Raw genomic sequence first — 13,594 nt, 5'->3', positions numbered from 1 at the left:
AACTGTAATTCGAATACATCTCATATGAATAATGAATTTTACGCTTACCGGATAGAAAAACTAAAGTGACTATTGATAAAAGAGATGGTTTTAAAAGCGAATTTCTGATTTTTTTGAAGAAAATTTTTGATAATTTTTTTGATTTTTTATTTTGTAAAAAAGCAAAGTTAAATTTAATACGGTAAAATAAATAGTTTTAAATAAACGAATAGAAATTTACTTATCAGCAATCTTATGAGCCATGTAATCCGTACCGAGGATGTTAAAGTTAAGAGTCTTAACTTGTGTGTAGACTCTGATGCTCTTCATCCAGTCTGGGCGGATGAAGTGATAGAACTCTTCACAGAGTTCATCGAAAGCGGATCTAACGAACCAATCATTCTTAACTTGGTTATCAAGAGCCATAAGGACAGAGTCGCAAGACAATGTTGTAGAGACAGCCTTAGCAGCTCTCATGAAGTATAAGTAGTGGTATAAGAGGGCCTTTCTAGCGATCTTATCACCCTTCTGAGCTAATTGTGCAACTTCGCCACCTTCGATCTGATCGAGTGGGATCTTGACCTGGTTAATACGATCGTATTCGTATTGGTAAGCTAAGCAAAGACCTCTGCCAGATGCAATGTCTTCGTATTCTGGCATTTGGCGGCCGTTGTAGTAGTGATCTGAGACGAATTGGATGAGCTGTTGCTCGTTAAGGTAGTCCTTATGGCGGAAGCAAACAGTTGGGATCTGAAGGTGTCCAAGCTCAGATGGGACGACAAGTGGCTGCTGGAGGATTGGTGTCTTAACGATAAGAGCAACACCAAGGCCAGAGCCCATAGCAAGGACTGCTGTTCTGTTGTCGGAGATTAATTTGCCCTTTGGAGCAATCTCCGGCCACATCTGCTCGAAGAGTGGAGAAAGAACACCCTGCTCTTCAGCGGCAATAACACCGTAAGCACCTGCCTCAAGATCGTTGAGGAAGAGTGAATGACCTTGTGGGAAGAGTGTCTTTGGAAGCTGGTTTAAGCTGACTGTTCTATTCTCAGCCTTACCTGGCCAGTTGGTGAAGATAACAGTGTTATCCTTAATTGGACCTGCAACAGCAATTGCAGCGCCTCTTGATTCGGCGTTTGGTGCGACTTTCTTGATCTTAGCTGAAAGCTCGTTAAGATGTCTTAAGGCATCAGCTGTATTCTGTGCTTTGATGTGCTTGACGTCGATGTACTCACTTGGGTTGAAGTAATTTGAAAAGCGGATGCGGAGACCAGAACCACCGACATCGCAGCCGAGGCAGAACATTGGATTACGGCCATTGTTCCAGGATTTGATCGGGGCGAACTGATTTGCAGTCATGTTATCTAAAAACGATTAGAAAAAGTGACTCGCCTCAGAATCTATATCTATTAGTATTATTGAATACGAATAATGTTTATTTGATAATTGGACAGGAATTCTGAGCAATTGAGAATGATACGATTATTATCACAAAAATTGAATACAAAGGAGTCACTTAATTGTGTTGAAATATGCTCCATTTTTCGAAAAATGAGCTTTTAAACAAGTGATATAGCATTATGTTAGCGCAATATATACGTGGCCGATCTATGACGTTCAAACTCTTGAAATTGACCGAAATATTCATTGGCTATTTTTTTGCGAGGTCCCATCCTTTTTTGTATGGGTGACCTTCCAATCATTATTGAAAATTATATTGTATAGAAAATATGTGAAAATGTTATATTACTAACTATTTCATATATCGATGAAGCTAAGAGACCAAAAAGTTGAGGCAAATACAAAAAATTCGACTGTTTTTGTAATTGGTTATTTGAACATATTATATATTTACAATATTGTTTGTAAGGCGTCGAAGATTTTATTTGAGGAGAATTTTGTGAAGCCGTCATCGAAAAAGCATTCAATAATTGAATAATTGTAAAAAATATTTTTATTTGAAAATAATGCATAATATCGAAAAGTACATTGCGAAAAATCGATGATCTCAAATTTTAAAAGCTTGTCAATTTTTTGAAAGCAAACACACAAAAGTTTTGAAATGATAAATTTTATGTATATGTTTAATTTGTAATGATTAATAAAATAAGTGAATTTCACTTAGTGAATTCAAATTCATTAAATTTATTCAGATGAACTTAATAATGGCATTATAGTTCAAATCAGCATTATTATCAAATTGAATTGTAATACAATTTATCTTTTCAAATTTGAAGCAGGAGTGACCTGATAACTTTCATCTATGAAAACTCAGGCTTTTACTATATAATCTCAGATTTTTCATCGAAAAAATGATAGAGCGATTACATTTGGTTCTTTTCCAAAAGTATTGAAGCATTAATTCTTCTCACTTACAAAATATTCCAAATTTATTATTAATTATTAGTATTTTATAAGTTAAAGCAATACAAACGGATCTACACATCTCAGCAAATGATGATTTGTCTCTTTTGGCTTCCTTTCTCATATTTTTAAAATGCTGCCAAAAAAAATTGTTAAAAATCAACTCTATTTCCTTTAGATTAATCCAAACATGTTATTCTATCTTCCCTACCATATTAGCAGCTTTCTTTTTCGAAAATTTAATCTCGAATTTCTTTTATCCGTTTCATGGAACTTTCATGCTTTCATACTTAAATTCCATTAGGACAAATTAATGAAATATATAGACGAATTTTCTTGTAAAGGCTATTTTTTAAATTTTTTATTCGTTTTCTTAATCGTTTTATACGATACACAAGGTTCAAATAAGCAAAACCAACGATCTTAATTCACTTCTCTACCGTTATACAACAAATACGAATACCTCTATCCAATAAAAGGGAATCATGCGATCTTGATATTCTTTTTATATATTAATGATGTGCTATATTCTTATGACGACGAACAAATTTACCATTCTTAGTATTTATTTCGATGATAATAATAAAATGGCCTTTAGCTATGAGTTCATTAAGAAACTACATACCTTCTGGCAAAACACCGAATTGGGGATTCCAAATTACAATATTTATATTCCTAATCTGTATAACTTGTTCATAAGCGATTTTTTTGTGTATAATTTAACTAAACATCTCTTATTTACAATATCATATAGTATAATGATTGCGATTACTTTGAATCATGAAGTTATCTTATAATCGTAAATGATTTTGATGAAAATCGGAACAAAACATAAAATTCCAGAAATAAAAGGATATAATTAGTTTGGTCAGTTTTAGGTAATGGGATTTTTAATGAAAAAACACGGAAATTTTCAAATTTTAAAATCTTTATTATCAAATAAAATAAAAAATAGTGTTTTTTATTATCAAATATCAATTAAATTTCACAAAATGTGTAAACAGCAGCCTTAGACATCAAATTGAGGAAAGATTTGTCACCTCTTATGCAGAAAACTAAACCATCCTTTGTAACATCGACATCTACGACGTAAACGAATCCAGCGAACTTTACGGCTAAGCAAACTTCGTCATCTTTCCTTGCGACGATCTGGATATTTCTTCTCTTCATTTCTTCGTCTTCGCAGAGTCTTATTTGTGCGTTATTCGAAGGAACAACGACTTCCTCGCCTTTTGCGAAGAATTCCAAGAATTCTTTCTTTTTAATCTTGAATTCTCTCTTAAACATCCTTCTTGTGTCTGTAAAGTGGTTGAAATAGATGACACCGGCGGATGTCTTCATTGCAAAGCTCAAATTCTCTTTCGGACCATGATTATTTTGATCAAAAGAATATGAACACTTTGCAACGATTCTTTCTGTAGGATTAAGCTTTGCAGGGAAGTTTGGTGTTGATATAAGTGTAAATCCGTAGGCGTTCTTATCAAGAGCCAAAGCAAAATCAGATAAAACTGAATCTGAAGTATTTTCCAGCTGTATGTACAACAAATTATCATCGTAATCGAGAGAAACAATGAAACCATTCGAAGAATATACTTGTGTGAAGTCTCTTTCCTCTTCTTCGTTCAAATCTTCCGGCATGTACTTCATTGTCTTGAAATCTGTTGTAGCGATGCGAAGAACACCTGATACAGTACCGATTCCGCGCAAGAACTGGCTCAATATCTCTTCATTGTATCTATCTGTATGAATTTGCACTGGTTTCTTATTAAATATGACTATCTTCTTGGCAGTATCATTGCTGTCTGCTGAAAGGAGTCGCCAGTAGGTTATAGCTCTGTTTCTGACGTCCGGTAATACGGATTCTTTCGTAGCCTCGTTTAATATCCACTGGAGTTGATCTCTTGTCTCGTCAGGCCTCTGTAAGTATAGCTTGACGAACGATGAGATCAGCTGATGCTGTACTTCCGGTGGTTCCGAGTCGAAATTGTCCAAAAAAGTGTCAATGATTACATCTACATTTTCAATAAGGTTACAGTACTCACCTAAGATCCAGACTACGGCGGCTTTGGCCTTTGGATCCTTTACGCCTTCGATATTCTTGCAGACCTTCTCAATTGCGGATTCGAACCTTCCTGGGTAAGTTCTGAGCAAATCTGAGAGAACTACAATGGATTCTTCAGTAGCGTAAATAGCATCGCCTGATACAAGCTTAACTAGTATGTCTACGCATGCAGATGCATCGTCTGGTCGCATCATTGCAACTTGACCGAGACATCTGATGGATTTACGGACAAAATCTACATCAATGGAGTTGCAGTATTCTGACAATTCGGAAATAATGAGAGAAACGTTGTTGCTGTTGACTAAGCTGAGCATAATATCCAATTTTTCGATTTTGATGTATGAAGGGTCATTGTATTTGCAGAAGAATATTCTGATTTCTTTTGTAAGTGCCTTTGGATACTTGAGAACGAATAAACTGAGAGTTCGTAAAACAATAAACTGTATTTCAGGATCTGAGCCTGAAATCAAAGAAATAAACGGTGGAATTATTTGAGATAGCAATTCTTTGATGTCCATGGTTGAATATTCCATGAAAATGAAAATACATCTAAAAGCGCCGATAACTACCGCAGGATTTGCATGTTTGAGGAACGAAAGGAACCTCTGGATGAGCATTTGAGCCTCATCAGGGTTCTTAGGTTCGTACTGCGATAAAACATTGAGTAATGTAATTTGGCACCATTCGGCGGAATCTACAATAGCGTTGATGATAGGAGTCAAATCATCATTGAATTCGTATATAGGGGATGACCTCTTTGAATTGATTTCACAAATAGCGGCAGCAGAGTTAGAAACAACCAATGGATTTTCATCTTTTAATAGTTTGATTAATATAGAGAATACACCTGAATTTTCGACTGATTCTGGGATGATTTCGAATAATTTAGCTATTGCAAGTACGGCAGTCTTTCGTACAAAAGGATCTTTGTCGGATAATCTTTGTTTGATTGGGATAATCATATGTTCTGCAATTGTATCTATACGAATTCTACTCATCGTTCTAACTGCTAATGCTCTAACTAATGGATTTCTGTCTTCTGAATCTTGTATAAAAGTATTAACTGCCATAATAGCTTCTTCTGATTGCTCTTCGGCATATGTAACAAAATATAAATATGTTAATCGTTTCAACTCTAAGTCATCTGTTTTGACACACCTCAACATTGATGAAAATAAGTTTCCAACGTTTTCGCCGGCTCTCATGAGAGCGACAACACGCTTGGCTGCCTTTTTCCTGGTCTCGCCATCATTTGAGTCGAGTTGGTTACGCAAATCAATAACCTCGCCCTTTGCTTCGTTTCGAAAGAGCTTGGACATTTATTTGTAAAATTTTTTTTTCTTCGTGAAAAGTGCTAAAAATGAAGGGTTGAATATGAAGGTTTTCGTTTTCATGGTCTATTATATATCTTCTTATCTGATCGGACTAATCTTGCATTCAATTTTGTGAATTGGAGAACATCTGATCAAAATTTACGATCGGTTACAACAATTTTATCCTAAAAATATAAAATTTACAATACACATATTTAGAAGCCTTGATATTCACTAAATTTTTTACATTTAATGACTGTTTTATTTCTAAACTGATAAAAATTAGAGAATGTAAAGACTTCTAATAGATTATAATAACATACTAGTAAAGGATATGCTAATACTGCCCTCAAAGATAGTGATTAGCGTTCAAATAACCTTAGAAATTCCAAATTAAACACAATGAATTCGTTTTTACAATGTTACAAGATGCGTTATTACTTGAATTAAACTTTTAATATATTTTTTTCTCAATACTTTATGAATACTCATTATAATATAGAATTTTATTGATATCAAATTAGAATTAAGCATCAAGTTATGCTTAACAATGTTAACAACCACAAGGACCATGGGTTTATTATAATGAATTTTATTATTTTTGAAAAAAAAATGTTTCATATTTTAAAATAATAACAAAACAATATATATTCCTTAATATATTTATAATATACACAAAATAAATAACAAATTAATATATAAAAATAATCTATTACAATTTTTTTCTTCAGACGTCAGTCAAATTAACACTGTTTGTAGATTTCCTTGGACGCCTGTGATGTCCAGTGCGGGATGTTACACTTACATTGTTAGGAGCGATGCTGTTTGGCTCGCTTGTTGCGTTATTCTTATTATTTGAGTCGGAAATTTTTTCATTCCCTTTGACACTTCCCTTGACAGTGTCAGATTTCTTATCAGTTGACTTTACATTGTCAGATTTCTTATCAGTCGGCTTTACATTGTCAGAATTTTTCTCTGGAGTCTTTTTATTATTGTTTGCAGCATCTGATTGCTTTTCGTTATTCTTTGAGCTATCAGATTGTTTTGCATCAGAAGATTTTTCAGCTTTAGCGCGTCTTTGGGCCATTTTCTTCTCTAATTCTGATACTTTCGGAGTTGTGTCCTCTGGAACATTGGATTCGTGCTTCTTCTTGAGAACAATGTTTCCTTTCTCCATATTCTGCACCAAACTGTCGATAACGCCTCTTTCTGCTCCATCTGGTGCAACAGGTTTTTGTCCTTGCTTCATCCTGGCTCTTTCTTCCGCTTTCCGTGCTCTCTCGGCGGCCTTCTGTGCGGCCAGCTCCCTAGCTTTGTTCTCATCGTAAGCGTTTTTGAGACCAGTGATCAAATTCGTGAAAACTTCAAGGAATTCGACCATTTTCGTCTTCTGTGTGTCTTCTCCATATGATTTGACCACATCTACGAAGTCTGTTTCGATCTGTTTGATCAAAACTGGAGGGTTATTTAATTTATTTTCATTAATTTCCTTGAATTTCATGTAATAAGGGTAGAGCATGTATCCATCAGCGACATACTTCTCTGCTTCTTCCATTGCTTTGTCCAGTTTCTTGAAAGATTGGTCTAATTTCTGGAAATTCTGTTTTGCTGTATCAAAATCGACGGAAAGGCAAGAAGGAACAGTCGGGAGCTCATTTATCAAGTCCATGACGTCAAATGTCTCTGCAATGTAGTTCAAAAACGTATATCCAGATCTAGAAGTTCTTATATCCAAAATTTTCGTGAAAAAGTCAAATTTGAAGCCATAAGCGCCACCTCTGCTTGTTCCTCCATTCAAAAAGTTACCAATCGCGAGGATATAGGCCAAAAACTCTCTGAATTTTTTGGAAGTCTTTAATTGAGAGAAACCGTTGGCCAAAGTGGTCAGAGGTGTCAATACGTCCTTGAAAGCTTCATCGAAAGTCATTCTTAGGTCGAGAAATTCGATGTGGCTCTGATATAATTTGACTTTCATGACTTCGCTGACGAAATTCTCTGCTGTACCGAGTAAATTTGGATCTCCATTATATTGTTTGACTGCTTTGTATTCTTCGTCGTTTGGAATTGTTGATTTCAAAGATGCGAGCAAATCTTCATCAACAGCATCATCCAAGTTCTTTACCTGCTGTACAATATCCCATGCAGGCCTTCTGAGTCTTCCTAACATGATAGAAATGGCTTTAGCTCTGTTTGGATCTAATAATTCGACTAATTTCGGCCGTTTCTTGCCTCCTGATGCTACTTTCTTTGCCTCTACAGGTGAGAACAGCTCCATAAGAATTTCTTTATCGATTTTGACGCCTTTGTCAGAAATTTGTTTCCAAATCATAGAAACAGAAGCTGCGTCAGGTACTTTCGTCCAGAAAATCGATCTGCACTTCTTAGGGGGAGCGACATTTGGCTTGCGGGGAGGTCCCATTGGCGCTCCAGGTGGCGGAGGAATTCCAAATCCCTGAGGAGGCGGAACTCCAGGCGGCAGAGGTATTCCTTCAGGCGGGGGAGGAGGTGGAGGAACTCCCGGTGGCAAAGAAATGGGTGCCGGGGGAGGAGGAGATGGCGGAGGTGGTTGAATCGGAGATGAAGGGGGAGTTGGCATCGCTGACTCGTTTACTGTAGGCATTATGGATGATGGTGATGATGGGACTATCTGTGGTGATGAAGGAGCTGTTTGTGGCCGAGATTCTATTTCAATAATTTTATTTTTGGCTTCGGAAAGCTCTTTTTTGAGTTTCTCCAGTTCATCCTTGAGTTCTGCATTCTGCTTAGTCAGTTCTGAGTTCTCTTTTTCCTTCATTTCGAGGTCATGCTTCAATAATTTATTTTCTTTCAAAGATTTCACGTCTTCTTCCGAAACTTTGACTCCTGGCTGCGACTTTTCCAATTCTACGACATCCTGCAAGGCCTTGCAGTTCGCCAATAGCTCTTTATTCTGAGATTGAAGATTAATAATTTCATCTTTGAATTTTTGAATGATTTTCTCACATTGGCTTTTGTAGGCTTCAACACCTTTCTTGTACTGGTCGGCTTGGTTCTTATAAATGTTCGCAGTGTTTAATATCTCTTTACTGTTTGATTCCATGACTTTCAGCTTCTTCTCGTATTCCTTGCTCTTCTTTGTCGCATCCTTCGCCTTTTTGACCTCTTGTTCCTTGTTTTTCATCGCATTTCGTAATGAAAATCTCAAACCATCGATTTGCTGGTTCGCTGCTTTGAGTTTTGACTCGTAATCGGCTATAATGCGATGTAAGTCACCGGAACTTGTGTCTACGGGCGTGGCCGGGTCTGTAGATTCGATATTAAACTTAGATTCGTCAATAATCTTACCGGAAGCCTCTGTAACGAGCTCCATGATCGGTTCATCGATCATTTCGGATTCAGGAAGGAATTTGTAAAGAGAAAATAATTCTGTCGGATCTTGCTCGATTTTGATCTGTCTGAGCTTAATAGGTGATCGTACGTCTTTGGCAATGGCTATGGCTTGAAGGAGCTTCTGTATATTCGTTCCCTGGTTTTGACATCTGATTATCGTCAAAACGTTGTAAAAGAATGTAGAAGTTTGTCTGAAAAGTTGCGCGTTCTTGATTCCTACGTCGAATAGTGATAATGAAATGTTCGGAATGAGAAAATTCGGGTCGGACATGTCATATAACTCTTTGACGAGAGTTTTCTTGTTGAATGGGTTGATAACTTTCAACGAGAATGTTGTACGTAAAATTCGCATCTCTTCTTCGATGTTTTGGATTAATTCTTTCAAATTTTGGAATCTTCCTTCAGGAATCTCTTGTAATTGCTGGAATAGACCGCATTCGACAATCTCTAAGATCCAATCTGACCTGAGAGATGGGAATTCCCCAAGTTCAGAATATAATCCGATAATAAAAGTAATTAATGACCTTAAAAGGTTCGTAGACGTATTTTCCTTCTCGTGCTTGATGATTGACGTGAATATTTTCCATCCGTGATGCGATCTCTTCAGTTCTTTGAAAGATTTCAGAATTCTCGAAAGATTTTTCTCAGATTTATCGAGATTTTGCTCTGATAGTATGATAACGAGTAATATTTCGCAGGCCAATTCAACGGTTCGTGGTAAAGTTGGGTAAATACTGTTTACAAACAGAGGAAAGATACTTGGGAATCCCATAACGATGTCAATACCTGAGTTGGTGTTGCAGATTGCTCTGAAACATGTTAGAACATTAATGAGACACTCTGCGTCTTCTTGAGTTATTGGTTCGAATCCATTCAAGGTTGCAACCTTTTTTGTAAGTATTGACATGAGTATCATGTGGCCTTTAGCCTTGAAGAAGCGAGTACTCCAAGAAAGAAAGCTACTCTTGAGAAAAACTGCAATTCTGTCTAAAATTCGAGAAAGCCTTTCTTTCTTGCCGGATTGAACAATATTATCTGCTTTGAGTAGTTTTGTTAAGTATTCTGGTGATGGCTGCTGACTATTGATCTGTTGTTGAGCAACAATGAAATTCCACTTCTCTTCGATAGGTTTAATGTCAAGCGGCTTCCTTTGGTCACCAGTCAAGTCCATTTCTTTGATCGTTTCATCGAACATTTTAAGGATTTCATCCTTATTCACTGTTCCGTCTTTATTTGTTGGTTTTACTGGCGGTGGAGCAGCAATGAAAGGCTCGAAATCAACGGACCCTGACGCGTTGATGTAGTCAGGGATTCCTTTAGACTTCATTGCACCTTATCTTTGATTTTTCCTCTCAATTTTAACGCCAATAAAAAAAAATTTTTTTTGAGACAATATTGATTTGATTTGTAATTTGAAATTGATAAGAATAGCAAATAACATGATTGTGAATTAAGGGTTTCGTTTTGCGAAAAAAACGTACAATACGCAATTTCGCCAAAAAAACATTTAGCTAGCAATTTCGACCCTTGACTCCACTGAGGACGTCACTTTTTTGATATTGCGATGTGATATTTTTGGAAAATCTTTATGAATATCGTATATAGAGTCTCTTTAATATCTATATTTCATATTTTTATTGATTTTTAAAGTGTTTGCTAAAAGTATTCAATTATTTTTGCTATTTGGCCGGGTAAATGGCAGATTTGCGACATTTTCTGATATGATATTCATATTCTACTCTGATAATAATGCTTATAGTGTAATAAACAGAAATTCATCAAAAGTGACATCTCTCAATTTTTTGACATTTGTAAATTCTAAATTGAATGAGAAAAATGAAATAATACTAAGCATAATACAATATTCTAGATTTAATTATAATTAGGAAAAAGTTAGTTTTGAGAGTACTTTTCATATGGTTTTATGATAGATAAGCATTATATTCCCACTCATTATATTCGTAAATTTTGAGGTTTATCCTTCGCTTTTAAGATCATTGAATTTGATTTTTATATAAAATAGTTATATATTAGAAAATAATATGAGTTTATGTGATATTATTTTTCAGAAGATTTTGTGTTCTTCTTCAAAATTTTACTTTTTTATTAAAAAGAATCTTTACAAAATATACATTTACTTTAATTAATATTTAAAAACGTGCTCTATCAAAAGTTCCAAAAATTCAATATTTTAGCTTTTCTGAGGTGTCACTTTTGATGAATTTCTGTTTACAACAAATTTGCTTTGATTGATATATTATATAAAAATAAAATAGATTTGATCATTTGATGTGTTATGCCCTACGTTGTATGTATAAAATAAGTACTTTATTTACTAGTTATATGTTCTGAATATAAGATATTAAAAATTACATTTATAAAAGCTTACCATTTTGTGAATAAGAATTGAAAAAGAAAAAATGCACATATATTCAAAATATTGAAAGTAGTATTGAAATCTCAAAAAATCTAAAATTTTTTAAAATTATGAGAAAAAATATGAAGTTAGGAGCTATGAGGCGCTGATCTAGAATCAGCGCCTCATAGCTCCCAATTTCTCCTATAAAATGCTTATATTTTGCTTTAAATATGCAAAAATATGAGGGAAGTTTCCTCGCTTTTTTCTGTAAATTGCTCCATGTTAAGCATGTGTATCAATTATATGCTTCATAAGGAACATTTTTCATTTACAAACTCTAAAGCTTGGGCGTAATGCTTTCAAATTGCGTCTGAATTTTTGAGTTTGTAAATGAGAATCCGAGTCTGCGAGGTACTGAATCTGGTTCAGTACCTCGTAGACTATAATTCCTGGTGGAAATGGGAGAAACTTTAGGGAAATATGTTGGGGTTTCCCTAAAATTTCCCAGCTTCAGAGAGGGAATTGGAGGGTGGGAGGAACATAGATAGACTTTGTATCTCTCACCCTCCAATTCCCTCGGGAAAGTTCGAAAACTCGGTCGCAATCAGATGCAATTGCGACCGAGTTTTCGAACTTTCTATTAGGAATAGGAGCCTACAAAGCACTGATTATATATCAGTGCTTTGTAGGCTCCTATTCCTTCTCTGAAGCTGGGAAATTTTGTCTGAATAGTTTAACATTTGGACAAAATTTCCCAGCTTCAGAGAGGAATTGGAGGGTGAGGGCATATAGGCATACTATATACCTCTCACCCTTCAATTCCCTCGGGAAAGTTCGAAAACTCGGTCGCAATCAGATGCAATTGCGACCGAGTTTTCGAACTTTCTATTAGGAATAGGAGCCTACAAAGCACTGATTATATATCAGTGCCTGGTAGGCTCCTATTCCTTCTCTAAATGGGAGAAACTTTGTTTGAATAAGATAACATGCGAACAAAGTTTCTCCCATTTAGAGTGGGAATTGGAGGGTGGGAGGTACATAGATAGACTTTGTATCTCTCACCCTCCAATTCCTTCGGGAATGTTCGAAAACTTTGGTGCAATCACCAACGATTGCACCAAAGTTTTTGCGTTTAATTGAAGGAATTGCTCTTTATGATATATACAGTTACAATGCATATATCATAAGGAGCAATTCCTTCCAGATATCTGGCAAACTTGCTCGCAATGGTTCACAATTGCGAACAAGTTTTGTCATTTGTCAAGAGAAATTAAACCCTGCGAAGCGCCAGTTCTAGACTGGTACCTCGCAGGGTTTAATTTCTCATATTGGTAGCTTTTAATGTTTTTATATTAACAATAACTCATGAAAAAGATTTGCTTATATAAGAGGAAACTCTCGATCGGAGGTGCTGAATTCATGCATTCGCATCTGATAGAGAGTTTCCTTTTATATAAGCAAATATAAGAGAATCTATTTTTTTTTGGAGCGTATTCTCAAATATTGAATACTTATGAAAAGTGTTTTTTTCTAAAAATCTCAGAATATATTTACAATAGTAAAATAAATAAGATATTTAAATTTATTTTTAAATGCTTTTTTTATATGAGATTCTCAAAAGTTATATCAAAAGTCTGTTTTTTCTAAAATCTAATATCATAATCTATTTCTCATTTTAACTACATCTTAATTCATTTTATTTTCTATATTTTTTCAATATTTTTGAGGGAATTGTGTTGCTTCCTCGACGATAAAATTGAGAGGTTTACACATTGACACTACTTAGCATGCAACATTTTTTTATTAATTTTTTTCATAAGTTATAATTAGAACCCTAGTTCAAGAATTCAAAATTTTAAAAAAGAGAAGTGGTTCCACACTGGATATTTGGTGTCAATCAATGGGGTAAGTAGGGTATAATGCATACTAGTATGACTAACTGAAGCCGTGATTAAATCGAGAATTAAGCTAAGTTGTAGGGATATAATAATCTAACTTCGATGATATTATAATATTATTAGTGTTTAGAGTATAAATCATTCTACACTATCAGTATCACAATATGTTTGATCTATATTTCACAATAATGCTTAATATTTGGAGAAATCATTTGATAATCTTTTAATAAAAATATGATTTTTCGTATAAAAG

General features: G+C 34.9%; 3 protein-coding genes across 3 annotated transcripts, besides 3 other annotated features; all 3 read right to left on the bottom strand.

The window, feature by feature from the left end:
* Window positions 1-203: 203 nt before the first annotated feature.
* TVAGG3_0672910 (glucokinase family) lies at window positions 204-1,342 on the bottom strand (the record flags this gene model as incomplete). The annotated part of the gene is made up of 1 exon (XM_001327182.2): window positions 217-1,335. One exon carries the CDS (start codon window positions 1,333-1,335, stop codon window positions 217-219), a length of 1,119 nt encoding a protein of 372 aa, XP_001327217.1.
* Window positions 1,343-2,088: 746 nt separating this feature from the next.
* TVAGG3_0672900 (clathrin binding) lies at window positions 2,089-5,721 on the bottom strand (the record flags this gene model as incomplete). The annotated part of the gene is made up of 1 exon (XM_001327183.1): window positions 3,319-5,721. The coding sequence occupies one exon, from the start codon at window positions 5,719-5,721 to the stop codon at window positions 3,319-3,321; it is 2,403 nt and encodes an 800-aa protein (XP_001327218.1).
* A 616-nt stretch (window positions 5,722-6,337) lies between these two features.
* Window positions 6,338-10,433, bottom strand: TVAGG3_0672890 (protein diaphanous-like protein; the record flags this gene model as incomplete). The annotated part of the gene is made up of 1 exon (XM_001327184.2): window positions 6,443-10,411. The coding sequence occupies one exon, from the start codon at window positions 10,409-10,411 to the stop codon at window positions 6,443-6,445; it is 3,969 nt and encodes a 1,322-aa protein (XP_001327219.1).
* A 412-nt stretch (window positions 10,434-10,845) lies between these two features.
* Window positions 10,846-10,882: a mobile genetic element.
* Window positions 10,883-11,283: 401 nt separating this feature from the next.
* Window positions 11,284-11,321: a mobile genetic element.
* Window positions 11,322-11,939: 618 nt separating this feature from the next.
* Window positions 11,940-12,605: a mobile genetic element.
* The last annotated feature ends 989 nt before the right edge of the window (window positions 12,606-13,594 follow it).

Source organism: Trichomonas vaginalis, chromosome III, assembly GCF_026262505.1.
Source record: "Trichomonas vaginalis G3 chromosome III, whole genome shotgun sequence".
Classification (NCBI taxonomy): Eukaryota; Parabasalia; order Trichomonadida; family Trichomonadidae; genus Trichomonas; species Trichomonas vaginalis.
Note: the sequence above shows the minus strand (reverse complement) of the source record. Positions and strands in the feature narration are given on the sequence as shown.